The 16983-nt window shown below is 32.4% G+C and overlaps 1 protein-coding gene across 1 annotated transcript; it reads right to left on the bottom strand.

Annotated features, from left to right (window-relative positions):
• Positions 1 to 1697: 1697 nt before the first annotated feature.
• On the bottom strand, positions 1698 to 5864 carry LOC114194812. The gene is made up of 4 exons (XM_028085223.1): positions 5694 to 5864; positions 2454 to 2510; positions 2211 to 2357; positions 1698 to 2108 (listed from the first exon to the last, which is right to left on the bottom strand). The coding sequence occupies exons 1-4, from the start codon at positions 5862 to 5864 to the stop codon at positions 1698 to 1700; spliced, it is 786 nt and encodes a 261-aa protein (XP_027941024.1).
• Between the last annotated feature and the right edge of the window lie 11119 nt (positions 5865 to 16983).

Consider the following 16983-nt stretch of genomic DNA (forward strand, 5'->3'; position numbering starts at 1 on the left):
CCCTCAAAACATGTTGGTGCAGTTATGAAGTCTCCATCTCTTCGTCATGCTCAGTTAGGTCATCCAAGCCTTGCCAAGTTACATCAGCTTGTCCCTGCCTTATCCAAGTTGTCTCATTTGGTGTGTGAGTCGTGTCAATTAGGCAAGCATAGTCGTACTTCCTTTCCTCGTAGTGTCACACGTGGTGCTTTGTCCCCTTTTGTTGTGGTTCACTCTAACATTTGGGGACCTTTCATTGATGATTATTCCATATTTACTTGGTTATTTTTAATGAAAAATCGTTCAGAATTATTTCGTATCTTTGAATATTTTTTAAGGAAATTAAGACTCAATTTGGTGTTTTCATTAGAGTTTTGTGCAGTGATAATGGTTGGGAATATCTTTCTCTTTCGTTTAAACATTTTATGGCTTTTCACGGTATTTTGCATCAAACTTCTTGTACTTATACACCTCAACAAAACGGTATAGTTGAACGTAAAAATAAACATCTTGTTGAAACAACTCGCATTCTTTTAATTCATGGAGAAGTTCCTGAACATTTTTGGGGTGATACTATTCTTACTGCAGGTTATCTCATTAATCACATGCTTTCTTCGGTTTTAGATAATAACATACCTCATTCCATTTTATTCCTTCATGAACCTCTTCATTCCTTAACTCTAAGAGTTTTCGGGTCTTCATGTTTTGTTCATAATTTCAGTCCTGGTCTTGATAAGCTTTCTTAGGGTTTACAAGATCACAAAAAGGATACAAATGTTTTTCTCCTTCTCTTAACCATTATTTGGTGTAACATATATTTCTGTCATCTACAAAATTGAATTAAGTAATGATTTAAATAAAAAAAAGGAATGAGACATGCATTCTATAAAAATAAAAATAAAAAATCTAAAATATAAGAAAAAAACTTACATGAAGACTGGGAACATCTTAAACATGCTTTGATTATAGAATGATGGTTTTTCTTGAATGAGATCGTCTTTTGTTGATTTTCGAATGGAAACGATTCCTTTTGGACATTTTTCTTTTTGAAGTTCAAAGACGAGTTCATTCAATGAATTTTTCATACTTGTCCTTTCAAAAGAGTTTTGAAAGGTAGTTTTTTTTTTTTGTAAATAAATAAAAGAGTATTATTAAAAAATTGATTAAAAGTTAACCCCAACTGAAGATATTAAGAGGATAGCACCTGTAATTTGTGATCTTTTAATAAAGGACGATCAAGTTGTTTGTAAATATTAACACAATTAACCACATATCCAAATTCTGTCTATAAAATCCAAAATACAAGTAAAAAAAATTAGTCTTACCTAAAGCATACAAAAAAAAATAATCGTACCTAAAGTATAATACGAAATAGAAGAAAAATATGTACTTGAAAAGAGGGCTTGTTAATGACTTGTAATTGTGTTTCTATCTCCAAATCATCTATGTGAATAGCATGAAATCTATAACAATCATAGCTATATAACAACCGCAATACAAAGAATAATATCTTCATCATGTCAACCATACTTCCAAGTTTCATTTTCATGCCTACTTTGCATACATCATCATGAGTTTTAGAACTAGAAAAGACATTCATTATGTTAAAGAAAAGAAAAAAGAAGAAAACAATAGAGAGGAAATAAATAATTAAAGGTGTAAAAGCACAAGCCAATTTTGAAGATTTTATAATGTTTATTCATGAATGGATACAAATGCTATGTTGATTCATTTTCAACTTTAGAGAGCTGTATATTCCTATCATCAATCGCCACACATGCCACCGGGTCCTCCAAATAGGAGAATACTTCCGAAATCTCCTCCTTTTTCTCCGTAGTGTTGAAACAATCGAATTTGTCGACAAATGCATCTATCATGTGTTTGTTAGGTGCTACATCTTTTCTATCTTCATTTTGAAAGGAGATAAACTTAAAGTAAGCAGCATGAAGAAAGTTTCCATCTGGAAAAATTCCAGATCCCATTTGAGGACTGGGAAGACCAGGAGGAGTAACTGTTCTCCCACCCCATCCCACTCGATCTGCTGAGGCCATGTTTGAGAATAATTCTGCTGGATAATATCCAATATCATGTCCAACAACACTCAACCACCAATTTTTAGTATATCGATCCTGAAAATGTATATAGTTATTGACAATATTACATTATTCTTAACATTTCATAGTGAAATTTTTATATAGTTGATTGTGAAATTGTATAGGAATCAACATCACCATAGTAATAGAAATTGTAATATCTGCCATTTGCCCTCCGTAGACAGATATCTTGTGCAACTGTGAACCAATGAAATTATCCTGACTAATTTGGACAAAACCTGAACACTGAAGATTATAACATCCTGTCTGCTTGAAATTATCCGACTACAACATTATATAATTTTATAAGGTTAGTAAGAATCTTTTACAAAAAAAAAGAGAAAGTGAAGATTAAAAACAATTAAATAAGTCTCTTCTTACTGTCCATGCTGAGAAGACGTAAGTTCCAGTACTACCATTGTGAAATTGTGGAGCCACCTTTAACACAAATTAAATGATAAGTATCAATTAAAACTCAATAAATGTAAAAGGGTGTTATTTTTTTAACAAAAGGAATAATGAGTTAAATATATTTTTATTCTCAAAACTATTATTAAAATTTTATGTAGGGATGAAATACTTTATAATTTAGTTTAGGAACGAAACACAATTTTTTATAATAATTTGATAACAAAAAAACATATTTAACCTAAAAATAATATATGAATTAAAACTTACATGCCACCCAAAAGCGATTTTGTTAGTGCCTCCGTTCTGAACCCAGATATGAGAAATGCTTTCTTGATTTAGGTTCTTTTTATTGACTCTTGGATTATAAACACTATTTGTTCCCTTAACTTTATAAAAAGGACTAAAAGTTTCAGTAACATATATCCTTAACTTTATAAAAAGGACTAAAAGTTTCAGTAACATATATTTCTGCCATCTACAAAGTTGAATTAAATAAAATAAGAATGAGACATGAATTCAATATAAATAAAATTACAAAATCTGAAATTTAAGAAAAAAACTTACATGAACACCGGGAACATCTTGAACCATGCTTTGATTATAGAATGATGATTTTTCTTGAATGAGATCATCTTTTTTTGTTCTTCGAATGGGAACTGTTCCCTTTGGACATTTTTCTTTTGGAAGTCCAAATATGAATTCACGGGATGAATTATTTATACTTGTCTTTTCAAATGAGTTTCGAAAGCTAGGTTTTCTCTATAAATAAATGAAACAAGTATTATAAAAAAATTTGACTAAAAGTTAATTCATTTAAAGATATTAAGAAAAGAGAATGTACCTGTAATTTATGGTCTTTTAATAGAGGATGATCAAATGCTAATTGTTTATAAATATCAACACAATCAACAATATACCTAAATTCTGTCTATAAAATTTAAAATACAAAATATACAAAAAAAAAATTAATCGTAACTAAAGTATATAAAAAAAATAATCATAACTAGAGTAAAATAGAATGAAATAGAAGAAGAATATATACTTGAATACTCTTGAGAGAGGGTTTGTTAATAACTTGTAATTGTCTTTCTAACTCAAAATCATCTATCTGAATCGCATGAACTCTATAACTATCATGGCTATTTACCAATCACAATACAAAGAACAAGATCATTGCTTCTCTGCAGGATCGTTCTATTTATCAAATAAAATGAGTGCCTATTGGATCACATATAATTGCCTCTTTATAGTCATTAACAATTAAGAAAGAATTACAAAAATATCAATTATAAATGATTATTATATTTATTGGTAAAAATATTTATTTTTAGTAAGAAGGATGAATTATAATTAATTATTACGTTTAAATGAGTTATGTTATTTGAAAAATAGCATACTGAATTACAATAGTTAATTGTTGTATATTGACAGTCATTGTAGAGGAATGGATTGCATTTATTGTGTTTTAAATAACTTATTGATCACAATTTAGATTTTGTTTTGAAATTTGTTGTTGTCTAATTTGGGATCATGGATGAATCATAATTAACTAATATGTTCAGTATTACATTCATTAATATTTATTATAGAGAAATTGTAATTAAATAATTATATTAATTATAATTTTATAGACATTTATTAAATTTTTGTCTTGATTAATATTTATCAGGATTTAAATTTTGCAAGTAAATAGGAGCAACAATTTTAACTTTTAGAAAGATATTTATGTTATACTTAAAAAGATGAGAAAGGGGTTTATAAGATAAAATTTGAATTCTTATAATTCGAATTTTAAAGAGTTACGAGAAAATGAAAAATCCTTTTTTTAAATGAATTCGTGGAATAAGTGCATTTTATAAAATGAATTTTGTAAGACTATCAAAATTTTACATTAATTCTTAGTAAGTAATATTTTATTTTAGAACAATACCAATGTATTTAAAATAATATAAAAAATGCATGTAAATTGTTAATAAGTAATATTTATTTACCACAATTTTATACCTGTATATTTAAAAATATCTATATTCTTTTTTATATTAATAATCTATAATAATATATAAAGGAAATTCTTTTTTTTTTGTCTATTTTTCATTTTCTAATTTTATCCTTAATTATTATTTTAAAAATTATTTATTTTATAATTATTTTTTTAACCGTTTTTTTAAATCTTTTTATTTTGACTGTTATTCTAAAAACATGTTTTTAACATTTATTTTATTTAACAATTATTTTAAAATTTATTATATATGTTTTAAAAATAAATATTATTGATCTTATAAAAATTAAAAAATGTGGATACACTCTGTCACCTATTTAATTAATAAGCGCAATTAAAAGAAACGTCACACACAAATAGTACAACACAGTTCTGTGGTCTTAAACACGATCTCTACAAAATTAGGCACACCACGATGCCAACAGTAAACCAATTGAAAAGTCTAACAGGTAAAGGTAGAGTATTAAAGAGTAAAACAATACATGGGCCATAGCCCTAACAAAAGCCCAACAAAACGCGATGTCCAGCACAAACGGACTATGCAGCGGAATCATCTCTTCCTGGTTGATCTCGAGTGCTTCTCACATCTGCTCACATCAACAAGTTGATGATCATCGCAAAAGTAGAAGGACAACATACAAGACAATCAAACAAGCAAACAGGGTAAGCTAGAGCCATAAAGATTTCATCAAGCAATCAGATATACGTTCACAGTTCCACATACATACATCACCCAAACATGTTATGACCTTCCAAATCAATACACTACGACTCGACTCGACTCATCTGGATACATATAACCTGGTCGGATTCGGCGGATGCTTGCACTTGTGGTGGATACCTCTGCTCACCCCCGAGCTATGTGTTACAAGTGTTACAATGAATCAATTTCCCTCACACACAAGGTTAGCCCTTAATGAGTTTCAGGCCTCCTACTACTCTCACCACAGGAGTCAGTCCGCTCTAAGTGAGACTAATTGACTCCTTAGAGTGTCAGGATGCAATCCTTACCTTGAATCCTTACCAAGTTATATAGATGGGGCACCACCATGGACACCCACTAACAGAGGCCATGGAATTACGTCCCGACCACTGAAGCACGACCCTGAAATCCCACCCAGGGATTTCCAAGGAATTACGCACTGACACGGACCAAGCATACCAGACCAAACAATAAAGGTTTATTACGCATACACATATACATCACATACCATCTCTTGATAATTCACCGTTTTCATTTCTTTCTCAGTGGTTCTATACCCATCCATTTCTCTCAAACCATAGATCTGGGATTTCAGTTCATGCCAATACCATGCCACTTTAACACCAACCATCTCATTTAGTTTGCATGCCAAATTCATACCATACCCATCATTCACCATCCATGAATCATATCACTAATAGATAGCAGTTCATTATATATTTTTCATCATAGCAATCATACCCAAGCAAGTGCAAATCATCCAAGAACAATAAACAATCAATCATCATACTGCCTCGCCCAGCCCCTCACTCAGGCTGAAGGGTCTCGCTCAGGCGAGAGGCTCTCGCTCAGGCGAGCCCCCTTCGCCTAGGCGAGGGCTCGAAAAGGGGAACAGTAGCACCACGCGAGATCTCGCTTAGGCGAGACCCCTCTCACTTGGGCGAGACGCTCGCTCGCTCAAAAAGGACGTGGGTTGCCTTAGCGACCGCTCGCGTGAAGCAACTTGGGCGAGCCTTTGTTGATCTCGCCTAGGCAAGACATGCTCGCTTGGGCAAGAAAACCAGAGTTCACCACTGTTCTCGCGTATACAAGCACACAACAGCCCACACATGGTTCCATAAGGTCGTTCACATATTTGTAATAGCACACCAAGCATAATATACGGTACAACAGTAGCATAAACGAAATATACACAACAAAAAGGGTGAACCCTAGCTTCCCTTACCTGGAAAAGGGCCAACAGCTGGGTTCTTGGGTGTAAATAGAGAAATGCAGCAGCTCTTAGAGCGGTTTAGCGAGCTTTAAAAAAATTAAAAATAATTTATGGTCAAAATTATGTATATCATTTAAGTAATATACTATTTAATAGTCATAAAATACTAAACACAATATTTTATATATATATATATATATATATATATATAATTTTTTTCTATCTTATTTTTCTGCTATTTGCTTTTATATATATATATATATATATATATATATATATATATATATATATATATATATATATATATATTTTTTTTTTTTTTTTTTGGTGGATCTTCAGCTAATATTTCAAAACATTTTTTATATAAACTAATAAAAATGTTGTATTCACTTTTTTTATGATAATAAAACATAATAAAATTATAATTATTGTTATTGTTATTATTATAATTGTAAAATTGAATATAATCTTTTTTAATAATTTTAATATATTTAATTTTCCTTTGTAATTATTAAGTTTAAAAAAATAATCAAATAAAAAAATAGTTAAATAAAAATCACTTAAAGATAATGTTAATAAAATAATTATTTTTATTAAAAATATTTAAAAGGTAAAATTGAAAAATAAATATATAAAACAAAAAATAGACTATTTTTTATATATAAATATAGATGTATAAATTTTTTTAGAATATCAAATATATAAAATATATTAAAAATATTAAATTTTAAAAAATATATTTTATATTTTATATTAAATTATACAAATATAAAAACTTTGGGTTTGTCAAAAGTATGCTATTTTTATATATATATATATATATATATATATATATATATATATATATATATATATATATATATATATCAGCAACAAAATTATATTCATACGTATGTAAAAGATACAAGGACGAAGGAAGCACGAGTTCTAACACACATAACAAAACAAGTTACAACTACTATGCAACTCCTACTAGATAGACTCATTGTTGTCCAATAAAGGAGTATCTCACCTGCACTACTCTCTTTTCATATATTTAAGTGATCATTGCAATTAACATAGAACAAGGGTAAGCTAATATATATAGAATTATACATCACAATTAGAAATCTAATCAAATTCACCAACAAAACATATAATCAAACAAATGCATCATAAACAAATGACTCTAAACTCAATGATCCGGATTAGAGATGCCAATGGGGTGGGTAGGTTACGGGTAGTAGCTCCCCTATACCCTACCCGCTGGATAAATATATGCCCCGTACACATATCCATATCCGTTGGGTATCCGTTATGTGGGTACCTGTATAATTTTTTAATATCCACGGATATCCACTAGTACCCGCGGGTATTTACAAAAAAATAAAAGTAAATATTTAACAACATATTTTAATCATAAATTCAAATAAAATACAATACATAACATTCATAAATTTTAAACAAAGTCCAAATAACCCATTTAAATAGTGTTGAATGACAATTTATAAAGAAATGATTTTTTTTAAAAACTAATTGATAAAAAAATAACTCATTCAAAATTAATATGTTAATATTTTAATCATGTTTTTTTTATTTTTTTAATTTAAATTAGAGTATAGTGGGTACGGGTATCCACAGGTACGGATACTATGATACATGTACTCATCTCGTTAACATGCAGGTATTAAAAATACCCGTACCCGTTACATGCAGGTATTCATTTACAATATCCATTTTCTACTTGTTGCGGGTTTTATCCGCGGATACCCACGGGTACAAATTTTTTTGACATCCCTAATCCCGATGTATGCAATTAACATCAGACTGATGGTGATGTGCACCAGTGGTGATTTCCAAACTTTGCAGAGTTTGGCACCAAGGGATTATCATCCAATCATGCACAAGGTAAGCCCCGTTCGTACCTAGAACTTGATGTAGTCCAATGGCTAGAACCTCCTACATCTCTTCACGATAACCTACTCTACTCTATTTGAGTATGACTAGTTATTAGAGAAAGCATATCACTATAAAGAATCCTTATGTTAATGCATTCACTAAAATATTATCACTTAGAATTTCTCCATGAAATTCTATAATTCACGTCTCATTCCATGCTTTCAGAAACACAATAAACTCAAATAATCCATATCAATTAATTATAAAACACACACATCATAAATTTAAGCTGGCTGATATTTGTTCAGGTCGTGGAACACTCGTCCAGCGAATCCACTCTCTTGCTGGGCGAAACACAAGTTTTGACCAACGACCAAATGGTCGCCCAATGAATATTTCACTGAAAGTCCAAGAATTAAATCCCCAATAAATCACCCAACAAGAAATGCTTGTCCAATGAAGCACGAATTAGAGGCATCCTTGTTTTGAAAGTTGCCCAACGAGAATTACTCGTCCAACGACCTTCATATCAAAGCTACCCTAATGCATAATTTTCCAATCGAGTATTTACTCGCCTAGTGAGTCTGCATAATTATGCACAACAACAGTTTTTTGCATAATTTTGCAGCCACCACCAATCCAAACCACCAAAGGATCCTCACAGACATCAGACTTCATGCAAAATTTCATTTTCATATCATCATCAATGTAATTTGTATTGGCAAAACATATCATATATAGACAAATTTCAAAACCACACCCATTTCAATTTACACATGAATTTCATACCTCTTAAACATCAATTTCACAAGCCAAAACTCGATTAAATCATGAAATCTATAAATCAAACAATTACACAATAACCAAATAGTATATTTAGCTTCCCTTACTTGCAATTGACTCAGGCGACTTACGGAGTACCCTAAAACCCCCTTTTACTGTCAAAGCTCACAATTCAATCTAGAGATAATAGAAACATGATCAGGGAACATCATTAGAACCACTAATAAGTAGAGATTCTCATAGAAAAATTAGGATTTCACATGCGATGCAGAAAGGGTCACATGCAAGCTTTAAGAAAATTGATTGAGAAAATAGCAGAAATACAACTTACTCAATTAAGAAAACTGATCGAACATTCTCGAAGGTCTCACCACAATGATCAGTGTGGCGGTCTATGATCTTCCAAAAGATGCAGGTACAGTGAGAGATAGAATGTTTTCTAAATAATGAGATCCTTCTATGAAATTTCTATTTATATATAAACATTTTATTATTAAAATAATAATAAGATCTCATTATTTTAAAACATTGACACTTTTAAAATAAGATTTTCTAGGTTCTCACAATTTGGTCTCCGTACTTTTAAAAGTATTGATTTTGGTCCATATTTTTCTAACAACGTCAAAGTTTATCTTACATGTCAAACGATTACTTTTTTTATAAATAAAATACTAACGTCAACCTAGTTCACACTTTCTGTAAGGCCCAATTCTTCTGCCTTAATATTTTAAGGGCTGCCTTACAACTGTTGGGCCTAAAGGTTGGCCCAAAAGATAAAACCACTCCTAGTTGCCCTAACTCACACTTTCACTCTTGCAGAAGAACCAGCCGTCACCTTTCCTATCCTCTCACAGAACGCTCTGCTAGAGTTTGCCCTAAGTCTCCTTCGAACTAACTCAAACCCAACTCCTACTCCACGTAAGTATCTCTTTCTAGCTCGTATGGTTTTCCATTGATCTCCCTTCGTATTTCCAGTTAGGGTTTCGTAATGAATGGTGAGTTTGGCATGATCTTATGTGAATTATACATGAGGGGTTGGATACGTATGTGGTCACAAATCTGGCATGAACAACGGTGAACATTGATGATTGGTAATTCAGTGGCATGATATTGATATGAGGGGATATGCTTTTCTCATGATTGGTAACACGAGTGGTACTGGTTCGACATGTGATAAATGAGGGTTGATTATGGATGTTGTTATGAAGTTTCTATGCATGATGTATGTGTTTATTTCTTGGTCGTTTATATATGTTGGTAAGTGGTCAGTACGTAATCCCGTAATCCCTTGGAGTCTCTAGGTGAGGCTTCAGGGTCGTGCTTCAGTGGTCGGGATGTAATTCCATGGCCCCTATTAGTGGGTGTCTATGGTAGTGCCCCATCTGTATGGTCTGGTAAGGATTCAAGGTAAGGTTGCATCTTGACACTCTAAGGGGTCAGTTAGTCTCATTTAGAGCGGACTGACTCCTGTGGTGAGAGTAGTAGGATGCATGTAATTCATTAAGGGCTAACCTTGTGGTGAGGGAAATTGATTCATTGTAACACTTGTAACACATAGCTCGGGAGTGAGCAGAGGTATCCACCACAAGTGCAAGCATCCGCTGAATCCGACCAGATTGTATGTATCCGGATGAGTCGAGTTGAGTCCTTAGTGTATTAGTTTGAGAGTCATAGCATGTTGAGTGTTTTATGTATGGTTGACTGTGAAAGTGTATTAGATTACTTGATGAAATTATTTTGTGCTCTAACTTACCCTACTTTTATTGTTGTGTGTTCTGCTGTGTGGTACTCTCTTTATCGATGAAATTATTATAAAAAAGTTAAAAATTAAATATATGGAAGTACAAATAGTAATAATAATAATAATAGAAGGTTGTAGTTAGGTGAGCTCCTTTCTTTAATTTGCATCTCATATTTACTATTTGTACTTCCATATATTTAGTTTTTAACTTTTTTATTTTTTTAAAAATTAGTTATAAAAAATGTAGACTAAACTGACGCTAATATTTTATTAATAAAAAAATAGATAACATGTGACGAGCACTTTAACGCTGTTCAAAAAATTTGAATGAAAACTAATATTTTTAAAAATTCCGGTGTCAAATCGTATACAAATTTCGAACATAGACTATTTTGAATTTTACGTACAAAATTCCAGGACTAAAAATATATTTTTCTTTTTCCAATTCCTTTACTAAATGTACAAAACTTAGCTCAATTTGTTATTCTTTTCCATTGTTGCTCGCGATTAGGGTTATGTTCGTTGTCGCTCGTCGATGGTTGTCTCTGTTCTCCACGTTATCACTTTTACTGCTCATGGCCATATCGTTGCTGCAACATAGTTGTGATTTAATCGTTCGCCACACTGTCAATACATGTTGGTGGTCTACTCTATCTTTAGTGTTGTGGTAAGGGATAGGGTTTCCTTGGAGATGAAGTTTAAGGTGCTTTATTTAGCCTTTTAAGGCCTTAAAGTCCAATAACTTTTTGCTTTACATAAAAACACAATATATCATATAATTAATTGAAATTTTATTCTAAAAATAATTATATAAAAAATATAAGAAATATAAGAAATATTTAAAAATATATTATATGATAAACGATAATAATAATAATAATAATAATATTTAGGTAAAAAAATATAAAAAGTCATTCATAACATCATATAACAACAAACTATTATATTATTTAGGGTCAAATATGTTTTTTGCTATTAACTTTTAGTTAAAATTTGAACTAGTCTTTCCTCACAATTTTGGTCCAATTTAGTCTCTTAACCTTAGAAATGCATGAATTTAGTCTATTTAACCAATTTTTTTTAAAATTTATTTGATATTTCAAACATATTTCTCATTTAACATTGAATTGGAAATATGTCAAATAATATAAACAAATCAAATACTACCAATGTTAGTTAAGAAATGTATTTAAAACGTCAACTAAAATTAATATAAAATTTGGTTAAAAAGACTAAATTCACGCGTTTTTGAAGATGAAAGACTAAATTGGTCTAAAACTTCAAAGAGTGACTAATTTCAATTTTTATCGTAAGTTAAGGAACAAAAAACATATTTAACTATATATATATATATATATATATATATATAATGATTAGCATATGTCTATAAAAAATCGACCACCCACACTTGGAAGCTACTAAGGTAGTAATGTTTGTGTCTAGGAAACTAGCCTACTAGTGTGGGCTACGAAGTAAGGGCTTTTGGCCCCGGTTGTTTTTTGTATTCTGCCTGGATTCGAGAACTGAGGCATATTGGGGACAATACATAATTTTCGTATTGAATCTCAAACGGGAAATAAGCTAACTCACATTATAAGTTCATCAAACAACATATTTAAGCAAATAATTAACCACAAATATAACATAAACTAATACATAACATATTAGAACTAGGAACCTGGGAGCGTGATAGAATCACTAGGAGATGATATAATGCAACTGAACAAAAGCATAAGAGACGAAGAATCACAGTGAATCATGTTTTCAAGAGCTACAAGAGAGGGTCAAAAATATCAGAAAAAAAAAAGCAAAAACAATAAAAAATCTCAACAAAATGCAAAACGATAACCCAAATTGTAAAAAAGAGCATCCAAAATGAAAAAAAAGGGAACGTGTGAACTTACCCCTTGCAAGAAATGGAGGCTAGACGGTGGCCGAAAATGGGGGAGAATGCGTCGCAACGACTCGCCAGAGCAGTTGTAAGACCCGAGAATTTTAAATAATTAAATAAATAATTATTTAATAAATGCGGGTAGTATGAACCTTTATGACATTTAATGCAAATCATATGTATGTCAATTGTATGATATTTTACAATATGTATTATTTTAATGTTATGATTGAATGTGAGTAGTGATAATGTAATCATAAAATTATAGAAATTATCATGAAATATGAATTGGTTGAATTGGTTGTGCATCAACTACGTAGTTGAGGGGTTGTGGGTTCAAACCTTGCTAAGAATGAATTTAACTTTCTTTTTGCCAAATTTTCTTTTGGCATGGATATGAAAGGGCATAGAAAACCCTAGTTGCAATAAGGGTAGCCTAGTGGGCTGGAAAGGCAACCACTAATGGTCCTTGAATGACCATTAACACCCAATTTAAGTCATTTTTCGTTTTGATGTCATTAACAGGCAATAAGGCCTAGTTAATGGTCTCATTAAGGTGGTTTTGGGGAAAAGAAAGAGAGAAAAAGTGAGGGAGCATAGGGTGGACGAAATTGACAGAGAGAAAAAGAGTTCTGAAAGTAGTCCTTGGGTGAATTAAACCAGAACATCAAGGGCATTAGAGAGGAGACAAAGATTGGGCTATTGGTGGCACAAGAGAAGTCTTGAAATCTTTCCAAGTGAACAAGAATTGTCCAGGTTAGGGGAGTTCTTTTATATGTATGAATTCTCTGTGATTATTTTCATATTATAATGTATGCAAATGATACTCTATATGATCAAAAGCCAGATGTTTACGCATTTTTGGAAAAATTTCAAGAAACCGCTTGGTGGCTTTGAATTTGCTGTGAGGTGACGCATGAGAGTTAACCCAATTCTGGATTTCTGAGAGGAACCGCCTGGTGGATAGGGGCGAGGCTGCTAGGCAACGCAAGCGAGTTTGTGTTTTTGTGTGCATTTTGATTCCGGTGATGGATTTGGTTCTCAGAGATTATCATGTACATGATGAGAACTCATGAAATGTATTAAATTACGAAGAGGTAAAATTTCTAGGGCATGTGATCTTGGCATAGGGTATAACGGTGGACCTAGGTAAAATTGGTACAGTGTTGAAATGGGAAAGATCACGGACTGTGATCGAGGTACGAAGTTTCATGGGATTGGCCGGATATTACAGGAGATTTGTGGAGAGGTTCTCTAAAATGGTGAGTCCTCTGACCCAACTCACTAGAAAAGACCAACCCTTCTCCTGGATAGATAAATGTGAAGAGTGCTTCAAAGAGATGTAGAGATTGACTACGACTCCCGTACTAGCTATCCCAAACACCAGCAAGAAGGTTGAGGTATATTACGACGCATCCTATCAAGGTTTGGGGTGTGTACTGATGAAGGAGAAGAGGTCAGTGGCCTATGCTTCGAGACAGCTGAAAGTTCACAAAAAGAACTACCCCACCCATGATCTAGAGTTGGTTTTCGTAGTGTTTGCTCTTAAGAAATGGAAACACTACTTGTATGGCTCCTAGTTCCAAGTTTTCAGTGATCACAAAAGCCTAAAATACTTGTTTGATCAAAAGGAGTTGAATATGAGACAGCGGCGATGGATGAAGTATCTCAAGGATTATGATTTTGAGTTACTTTACCATCCTGGTAAAGCAAACGTAGTGGCGGATGTCTTGAGTCGGAAGAGGATGCATATGTCAGCATTGATGGTGAAAGAGTTGGAGTTGATTGAGAAGCTCAGGGATATGAATCTGGGTATACAATTGGGAGAGGATTCCATTAGGTGCAGTGTTCTAACGCTGACCAACGACATCTTGGGGGTGATCCGAGATGAGCAAAAAAATTATGTTGAGTTACAACAGTTTGTGAGTTGGCTGGGTACCGAGAAGGGGAAAGATTATACGATGGGATCAGATGGCATCTTGCGATTCCGAGATAGGGTATGTGTACCGGGGAATTAGAGGTTGAGGAAGAAGATTCTAGAAGAGGGTCATAAAAGTCGTCTTTGCATACATCCAGTTATGACTAAGATGTATAAAGATCTGAAACAGTCCTTCTGGTGGAACGAAATGAAAACTGATGTCGCTGACTTCGTGGCATCATGCTTGATGTGTCAAAAGGCAAATATTGAACACCAAAGATCAGGTGGTACATTACAGCCGCTAGACATCCCTCAATGGAAATGGGACAACATCGCCATGGACTTCGTGACTCGTCTGTCGAGATCTACTAAAGGGCATGATTCAATTGGGTGATCGTGGACACGTTGACTAAGTGTGCCCATTTCCTAGCAATTAATTAGAGATGTCAATGGACAAGTTGGCTGAGTTATATGTTAGAGAAGTAGTCAGACTACATGGGGTGGCAACTAGCATCGTATCGGACAGGGATCCGAGATTCACTTCTCGTTTTTGGCAGTCCCTACAGGCAATTTTGGGGACTTAGTTGTGGATGAGTTCTGCATAGCATCCTCAAACGGACGGCCAGTCTGAGAGGACTATCTTGTCATTAGAGGATCTACTGCGAGAAAATGTATTGGATCATATGGGAAGTTGGAGTGAAATGCTTCCATTGGTGGAATTTACGTACAACAACAACTATCACTCTAGTATTGGTATGACGCCATATGAGGCCTTGTATGGACGATGATGTAGAACACCACTTTGTTGGAATCAGGATGGTGAGTCACTGTGATGGGTCCAAAATTTTTACAGTAGACCTTTGATAAGGGCAAAGCAATCCAGGAGCAAATGAGAGCGACTCAGAGCATACAAAAGTCATATGCAGACAAGAGAAGGCGACCTCTAGAATTTGAAGCAGGGGATCATGTGTTCCTTAGAGTCATGTCGACTGCTGGTATTGGAAGGGCTATCAAATCAAGGAAGTTAACTCTGAGGTTTGTTGAGCCATATCAAATTTTGAAGAGGATTGGCACCGCAACCTATGAGATTGCCTTGCCATCGCATCTGTCAAACTTGCACAACGTATTTCATGTTTCATAGTATTGGCAATCTTGTTTGTTTTTATGTGTGCATTTTGATTCCTGTGATGGATTAGGTTCTTGAAGATTGTCATATGCATAATGAGAACTCATGAAATGTATTAAATTATGAATGCTTATATGCGTGTATGAACCTTGAGGATTGAATGAGAGGCTTTCAATTTCGTAAACCTTGATCGGGTTGGGAAACACTCTATATTGTTCCCACCCTCTATTTTTAACCACATATTCTAAGTTAGGTTCACCTAATTTTTGTAATTTCTTTTCCACCTATATAAGGTTAGATATATAATAATTTCTATCACATGATGGTTACCAACTATATAAAGTTATTAAAGTTATTAGTAAATTATTATTGTCTCACTACTGATAAAAATAAATTAACATAAAATGAAATATTCATTCATAAAGCTTCACAATGTCAGCAAATATTTCAAAGTTTATTTTTGTGCCTTCTTTGCATACATAATCACAAGTTGTTTCATAACTAGAAAAAACATTCATTATATTTTAACTATATTTTTATGAAAAATGTAGAACTACGAAATTTGGGAGGATAGAGAGGTAAAGAGACAAAAAAAAATTAAAGTTTAGAAAAAAGTCAATGTCGAAGATTTAATAATGTTTTATTCATGGATGGATACAAATGTTTTATTAATTCAATTGCCACATTTGCCACTGGTCTAGTGGCGGAACTTGAACAAAAATTATAAGGGAGCAAATTATATTTGTTATATATAAATTATTTTTTTAATTTAAAAACAATTTCATTTATTTACATCATTTTCTCTATTCAAAACAAGCACTCATGACAATAGAATCCAAACAATATGACAATAATATATATGAAAGAGTAACATAAAGTTTATCATTAACAATAATATATTAACAAAAAACAAAAGTCAGCTTTAGTCAGAGTGCTCTCTAAGCTCTTTTAATAACTTAAAATCTTCAATAATTGAACCAAAATTGAAGTTAGTTGCAATATCCCTTTCAAAATAGATTATCATAGTATTTGCTAAAAATTCAGGCTCCATCTTATTTCTCAACCTATTATTGATTATTTTCATTACAGAAAAATATTTTTCAATTGTAACTGTAGAAACTAGAAGAGTCATGATAAGATGAAGTAATTTATCAATCAAGTAGTAAACTTCGAACTTTTTTGTTGTTGCCAAACATATACATAGCTCTTGCATTGTTGATAAATTCTTCAAATTTGAATCTTGACGAG

The sequence above is a fragment of the Vigna unguiculata genome, chromosome 8 (genome assembly GCF_004118075.2).
Source record: "Vigna unguiculata cultivar IT97K-499-35 chromosome 8, ASM411807v1, whole genome shotgun sequence".
NCBI classification, from domain to species: domain Eukaryota; kingdom Viridiplantae; phylum Streptophyta; class Magnoliopsida; order Fabales; family Fabaceae; genus Vigna; species Vigna unguiculata.